The sequence below is a fragment of the Anguilla anguilla genome, chromosome 8, assembly GCF_013347855.1.
Source record: "Anguilla anguilla isolate fAngAng1 chromosome 8, fAngAng1.pri, whole genome shotgun sequence".
In the NCBI taxonomy this organism is placed as follows: domain Eukaryota; kingdom Metazoa; phylum Chordata; class Actinopteri; order Anguilliformes; family Anguillidae; genus Anguilla; species Anguilla anguilla.
In genome coordinates this window covers 38,662,305-38,669,723 of record NC_049208.1, presented here as the reverse complement: position 1 = coordinate 38,669,723, position 7,419 = coordinate 38,662,305, and the positions used below count along the sequence as shown (strand labels likewise).

General features: G+C 43.7%; 1 protein-coding gene across 3 annotated transcripts; it reads left to right on the top strand.

Annotated features, from left to right (window-relative positions):
* The first annotated feature begins 615 nt into the window (after positions 1-615).
* asb4 (ankyrin repeat and SOCS box containing 4) lies at positions 616-6,030 on the top strand. Of its 3 annotated transcripts, none has more exons than XR_004766494.1 (6): positions 616-904; positions 1,316-1,615; positions 1,865-2,355; positions 3,431-3,544; positions 3,858-4,412; positions 5,272-6,030. XR_004766494.1 is itself a non-coding variant. In XM_035428696.1 (5 exons), the coding sequence occupies exons 1-5, from the start codon at positions 724-726 to the stop codon at positions 4,044-4,046; spliced, it is 1,275 nt and encodes a 424-aa protein (XP_035284587.1). In that variant the 5' UTR covers positions 616-723; the 3' UTR covers positions 4,047-6,030. The 3 variants fall into 3 exon arrangements, 1 of the variants encoding a protein (XP_035284587.1); XR_004766495.1 differs by having other exon boundaries at positions 4,950-6,030; XM_035428696.1 differs by having other exon boundaries at positions 3,858-6,030.
* Positions 6,031-7,419: the final 1,389 nt, after the last annotated feature.

Sequence of the window (7,419 nt, the reverse complement as noted above, 5' to 3'; positions counted from 1 at the left end):
AGTAAAAGGCGCAGGAATTTCGTGAAACTAGATTTCCAGTGGAACACGGATATGCCTTAGCATGGTTATTTAATAATAATAAAAATCCTGCATAGTCTTCCTTTAACTTGAGGGTGTTCAGAATCCATATGGGGAAATCCGTGTAGGAATTACAGCCCTATTTCTGCACAGTCCCCACATTTTAGGGAAGCAAGAGCGATTGAACAATTAGTTGCTCAACCAAATGTGTTGGAATACAGAGCCAAACCTAGAAAAAATGTGTCACTATATACTTATAAAATAATACTTACGGGCTGAAATATAGCTTTAATGAAAGCATAAATAGAAGGGCTATACTCCTTTTTTCAAACTATTTTTGCATCATGATTAGGTAAATGTAGTTCTGTTCGCTTTTAATGGAATCACCAACAGTTCGGCTAGGCCAGAGTTTCAAAATGAAAGAGTCGGCAGGCAGTGGTCTCAGTGGCAGCCTCGTGTATTGCTTTTGTTATATTTATATCCCACAGGCCCTGTAGGTCAGCTGCCTGGGTCTGAAGCAGGAATGCCCTTCTGTGCCCTCATTTCTATAAATAGTCTGACAAATTTAACGTCGCAACAGTTGCGTTGCAGGCCGGCCAGACCTGCGCTCTCAGGCTGAGGCGGTTACAGTGCTGCGGCAGTGCGTCTCACACGCTCTCTCAGCTCCAGGGAATTCCTTCCGGCGACCGTGGCGGGGCGAAGGACATGGGCGAGGCGATCGGCCAGAAGTCAGAAGCCGCAAAGAGGCTGAAAGAGCGGTTCCTGCGGGCGCTCCAGCGCGACGACGCGGAGGAGGTGCAGAAGATCCTGCACTCCACCAACATAGACATCGACACCGTGTTCGAGGTGGAGGACAGGAGCATGATCCTGGCATCGTACAAGCAAGGTAAGGGAGAAGCCTCCCTCTAGAGGCTTGTGGCCCAAACGTCAGGAATTTGGTCGAAATCGAGCCTCCTGCAAAACAACATTTACGGGCACACGGCCATGAAAACAGCAAGAACTCGAGGAGCGTGATTCACCACTGTGGGGAGCTAAACTTCTTCCAAAGACACAAGCTACAAGTAGGATTTTTACAATCTTATGAATATATGATCACAGTGGGTATATTTCCACTATGGCTCCATTGTAGCTTGAGAATAATATCCCCCTTGCTGTTCTCTCAAATGCTTTTCAAACAGAAACTTGCTCCTGTCATTTGCCTTCCATTTCAATCTCCCCAGACAGTAGGATCCGGTATACATAGCGTAACCACTGTTTTCATGTTTATTATTTGATGCTTTTTTTTTTTTGGTTGCAGGTTACTGGTTGCCTGGATACAAGCTGGAGTCCTCTTGGGCTATGGGCCTCCACGTTTGTGTGATGTATAACTCCCTGGCGAGCGCCTTGGTGCTCCTGGAGAGAGGGGCGGCGGTCAACCGGAAGCCCAACGGGAAGACCCCCCTGCACGTGGCGTGTGAGGTGTCTAACGCTGACTTTGTCACCCTCCTGCTGAACCACGGAGCCAGGGTCAACAGCGTCTCTCTGAGCGGGCACGCGCCTCTACACTACTGCACCACCAAGGAGTCTGTGGACTGCGCCAAACAGCTCATTCTTAAAGGTGTGCCGACCTATATATAGGTCTAAGCCTAGTATGTTACATAAATACACTGTTATGTTTATCTACATAGATAATTTTTTTTTTTACTTTGAGTAGTCCTCCTTTCAACCAGTCATATCTGCATATATAGATTTTTATACAGACAGAGATGGACGGTGGGACGGACGAACAGATAGATATTTTTAATAAACAAACTGAAACTATTTTAGTACACGAACAGAAACTGCTGTGCAATCTTGTGCCATTTAGGAGCGCAGGTGAACAAACGGAGCGACAACAACGACGAGGACACGCCCCTGCACACCGCGGCGCGGTTCGGCCTCCCGGAGCACATCGCCCTGTACGTCCGCCACGGCGCCCACGTGGACGCGCCGAACGCGCGGTCCGAGACGCCGCTGATCGTGACGGCCTTCTGGGCGCTCAGCCTCCGCGAGCAGCTCTACAGCCCCGACCACCACCTGGTCTGCCGCATGCTGCTGGACTACGGCGCCGTCGTCGACCTGCAGGAGGAGGACTACAAGACCGCCCTGCACAAGGCCGCCTGGAACTGCGACCGTGCGCTCATGCAGATCCTGCTGGAGGCGGGGGCCGACGCCCGCGTCATGGACATCAACGGCTGCGCGCCCATCCAGTACGTCCTCAAGGTGACGCAAGTGAGGCCCATGGGGGAGCCGGAGGTCTGCTACCAGCTGCTGCTCAATCACGGCGCGGCGAGGATATACCCCCCCCAGTTCCACAAGGTAACCCCGGAAACCTTCACCTGGTTTTCACCTGCCCCTTAGCCATGGCTAGCGAGCTAGCTAGTTGGACTAAGAGTTGGGAATCCCTCCTTTGAAGAAGCCCCAATGCCTCACAAATGAAGGAGCTGTGCTATACATCAACTGGATTGTCCTCCTTTCGAGCTGAATCTCATTTCACAGTTTTTAAATTAAGAAACAAGAGCCGTAAGGTCTCGCACATGTGTGTCTGTGGTCTCAGGAATGAGGTACAATGAGGACCAATCTAACAGTTACCCAAACAAGGTAAAAAATCTCATGCATTTCAATGACAGACAGAGCTCGGTTTGCAGTGTCTTAAATGGGGAGCTTAGGAACTACAGGATCATTTTCAAGTGAAAGATGAAATTGTTTTGCTCCTGATTGAACTGTTAGAAAAGAGATACGCCCCGACAGTATATATAGATGTGCAGAAGGTTGTGGCCTGGCTCAAGTGTATGAAAGCAAGTATGCATTGAAATTTCTCAAAATGTTCTCAGATGCTTGAAAGTTGTAGTGTGAATTGAAGTATACCATATATCTGCTTGCTGTTCCCAGAAACCCTTGCTATTTACATTACTAATTCAAAGTCAGATGTAGTAAGCAGTATCGGAGGAATCTGTGTTGAAATATGAATGAGCAAAGAAGTACTTGGTTGATATTACAAGGCCTGTTTTGAGATGCATCCCCAGAAATTTTGATAAATGTAGTCAGTATACAGTACATAGGTCATGGAACTGTGATCATATGAAAATGGCTTTCACTGTACACAAGCATACTTGTTATGTATGTATGTATGTATGTATGTATGTATGTATACATTTATGTGTGTATGTACATACTGTGTGTATGTATGTATGCATGGCAGGTCATGCTACAAAATGCACAAGACCATTGATCAAGGACAAGTACTCAATTTCCTTGACTTTTTGGGACATGAATAGTGTACAAAATATTCCAGAGACCATGTTGCATTAAGATATATGTATTCAGGTCACCGTGGAACATTGATTGCTTACCAATTTGTGCAATTTAATTAATGCTTTGATCATTTCCACAGGTGTTGTATGCCTGTTATCAGTGTCCTCGGGCTGTGGAAATACTGATAAACTCATACGAACATATCAAAGCCACAAGGAAATGGAGAATGGCTATTCCTGAAAGCACATACCAGGTAATCGTGTTTAAAATATCTTAACTACTTACATATTTTCAGTGTTGTTAAACACTGAACTTATTTGGTGGCTGTAAACCGTTAGTGCTGGTTAAGGCAGATTTGATGCAAAGGTTGTAGGCTCTTGAAGTGCTTGAATGTGTGTGTGTGCATGCGCGCGTGTTCGTGTGTGTGTGTACCATGTGTGTGCGCGTGTGTGTGCGTGCGCATTATGGAAAGAATGCAGAGTAAATAATTCCGATCTAGCTGATTCAAGTGTTTTGAAAATACACCTGTGTTTATGATGGCTTTTTTTTTCTCCTTGTTTTTACAGCAACACCGTGATTTCTATGACTCTGTATTTGCTGTGTGCAGCAACACACCACGCACTCTGCTGCATTTGGCCAGATGTGCAATTCGGGCACATATGTCCAACAGATGCCACCGCGGGATCAAAACACTGCCCGTTCCACATTCAATGGAGAGATACTTACTGCTGGAACCAGAAGGAATCGTTTATTGAGGTGTCATACCTCTAAAGGTCCATTCGAGAATTGATAGTCCTTCAGGACTGCAGAATACTGAGCGGAAAATTTCAGAAGGCAAATATCTGGTCGGAGAAGTTTTCAAAATTAACCCATGGTCAAACTTCAGACAAGGATTGCATTTTCAATAAAGGGACCATTTTATAAATAGTTCATAAATAATTTCTGAGAAGTTTTCTTCATTTGTGTCCCCTCCCCTCTCACAGGTTAAGAAAAACATTGTCAACTCTGAACATTCATAAAAAGCACTTAAAGAACCTTAACTTTGTATGTAATATAAAAAGAACACTCACTCCTGGGGCTCAAATGAAGAGATTTTAAAGATGGGCTTTTATCCATACAAGGTAAGTGTAATTAAACAAAAGACCTGAAATTCAGTAATAACAGTGCAAACCTGGATCCATATCAGAGGTATTGGTCTGATATAATGTGGCTGAGTAATATTGCAGAATACACTCACAGCACTTAAGGGACACAGCATGAATAGGCAAAGGTGTCTCAGCATTCAATTCTTTGTTAGCATTAGATTCAAAATGGCACCGTTAGCACTTAAATGTCATCTTTTCACTCATAAGAACTCAAATGAGTTCACACTGAGGTGAAGTCCTTTATTTAACATAATAGTAACATTACAAAATGGAAGTCTCGCACTCTAGGTTGAAGGCACACGAAATACAAAATTGAATTGCCTTTTTAAAGTTGTCCAGAAATTTCTTAGGTTAAAACTTTTTATGACATGAAAATAAAAACTAATGAGAGAGATTGCTTTATATTACTGCATTATTGTTGAAGGCTGGTTCACCTTGTCTGAAATATAATTATGGTCCAAGATTAATAGAACCACCTGTAAAGCTAACTCTTTGACTGATCTTTCCTTTCAGGATTTGAAATGTCAGATACTCTTGAACAATTTACTCAATTTCCATTGCCAATGTAATACTTTTCATTAGTAGACTTTTGTTTGCCTTTTTTACAGACAGACAAATGTCTAGTGGTCAGCCTTATTTTTTTATGCTACAGTTGTAAATATCAACTGGGAAACTAATAATAAAAAAAATAAGATGCCATCAAAAACTGCACACGATAGATGCAATAACTGCGGTACATATAGCAAATGTGTGGTCAGGAGATCATAAATTTAAATGGCTGTAGAATCGTAGTCTATATAATTCCTTTAGACGATGTCTTCACATCTTTTTTCAGTATATTGTCAGAGAAGAGCAGGGACGTTCCTGCGGTCTGGAGCTCCTCGCAGGTTCTTTGGGTTCTGCTCATGTTCCATTGGTTCCATTGGTTCTCAGCGGGATTTAAGTCAGATGAAGCCAATGGCCGACTCCATCCCATTCAAGCTCCGCCTCCACACTGTCATAGAAACTAGCGCCGTTATCCTGCTGTCTTGCGCTTAAAAGAGGTTGCAAACCAAGGGGTCAGGTGGCGGGGGACGGATTTAAAAAAATAAATCAAAAAGTAAATATTCAAATATAAGCCACTGCTCAGAACTGCTACAGTATGCGTTTCTCTGTAATTATTTTTGGTTCCCAGGATAAGAATTATTTGTAAATGGCAATAAAGTCTGTCAATAAAGACTGTTAAGTCTTACTGTTTACTCTTCTGCTTTCATTACCCAAAATGTACAATATAGTGAATCTGCTGCCTGTCAGCACAAAGTTAGCAGTTCTGTAAACCAAACCAGAGTATTGTTCCAAGGGAATTTATCCATGTGTTCATAATCAACAACTATTTCTGCAGAACAAGTAAGAATTCGTAGACGCAAGGCAAAGTGGGACAGCGTTAATTCAGAGTGCCTGACTTGGCCTTGGGAACCTACAGTGTCTATAGCCTGTACTGTGCAGTGCCCTAGAGCTTTTCTCCAGGAGCCTATCCAGTCAACCTTCCCTTGTACAATACAGAGGCACTGTCACAAAGACACTTAACAGGAAAACTGAGGAAGACCGAGAGATTCCCCCCACCCCCCCCCCCCCCCCCCCCACCCCAAAAAATAAAAGCTTGCAAAAACAAAGACAAGAAAAAAGCTCCTATTGGGTAGAAATATGGAGGAACCCAGCGTAGTGGGGGAGCCCATACTCTGCTGACCAACCTAATATCAGAATGACAGGAGACGTGATTAATGACCTATCAGACAGGGTGCGGATGTGACGGTTCCTGTGCGCGCTAAGCTGGGCCCGTCGGTTTAGAGGGGACACAGAGATTCCAGCAGTAGGCCTCGCCATGAAGCCATGAATGTGGACACGTCTCTGCGTGGAAAATCGCTCTCAACAAGGTGAGGAACAGAACAGTCTGTTCATTGAGCGTAGATGCCTTCCAGGAATATGCCCTGTGTGTGAGCCAAAACCAGCCCTGCATTTTAAAAACAAACAGGGAACAGGGAATGGGAGAGGCCAAGAGTCCATAAAAAAGCCCCAGACAACAGCAGAATGGAGTTACTGTACTTTATCAGCACTATAAAATTTTTACTGAGACTAGGAAAACTTTGAACCCTGGTTACATAAATAAGCATACACTGTAAACACATATAACCTACATTTCAGCCACTGACAAGTTGAACAGCTAAATAATAACACTAATTTGCAAAAGAAACTTGCAAGTTGAACAGCTAAATAAAAACTGTCATGGTTCTGTGGTTTGTCAGCGTTTCCCTTTTTGGGACGCCAGATGGCGGCACTTCAGTTTTTAGTTCTGTTCAGTTACCCTGTTTAATTGTATTATTGTTTTCAATTATTCTATTATTGTTTTTGGGTTGTCTCGTTTTCCCTTCCATCTCTGTGGCCTGATTGTTCATTGTGCCCTCCTCTGTCTCGTCAGTGTCGTGTCTATTTAAGTTCCCTTCCTCCCTGACTCAGGTGCTGGATCCTTTTGTGTGCGTGTTTCGGATTGTGTTTTGGTATGTGTCCCCACGTGTACTTCTGACTCTGTGTTTTTGTTCTGGGTGTTTTTCTACCCTGTCCGTGTTCTGGTTTTGCATTGTTTTGGTTTTTCGGGATTTTCTTTGTTTTTGCATTTTACGAACTATGCTTTGACTTTTTGAAACTTGCCCTGCGTGGTCTTGTTTTTGTATCTCCTTGGTTTTTGTTCTATTAAAGTAAAGCTCGAGGTTTTGATTTACCCTTCTGGATTTTGAGTTTTTTGACTCTGCGTTTGGGTCCATTCCCCCGCCCTACTTGACAAAAACACTCATTTGTAAAAGAAACTTGGAAGTTGAACACCTAAATAATAACACTAACTTGTAAAAGCAGGTACCAGGATGTAAAAACCATACGTTTAAAGCAGGGGTGCACAACTCCGGTCCTGGAGGGCCGATCTGCGTGTTGGTTTTTGTTCCAACCGATTACC

Bases quoted from the DNA above. Each gene is read 5' to 3' on its own strand.
- asb4 (XM_035428696.1), top strand. From the start codon at position 724: ATGGGCGAGGCGATCGGCCAGAAGTCAGAAGCCGCAAAGAGGCTGAAA. The intron at 905-1,315 runs GTAAGGGAGAAG...TTTTGGTTGCAG, and splicing joins CCTGGCATCGTACAAGCAAG to GTTACTGGTTGCCTGGATAC. The intron at 3,545-3,857 runs GTAATCGTGTTT...TTGTTTTTACAG, and splicing joins TTCCTGAAAGCACATACCAG to CAACACCGTGATTTCTATGA.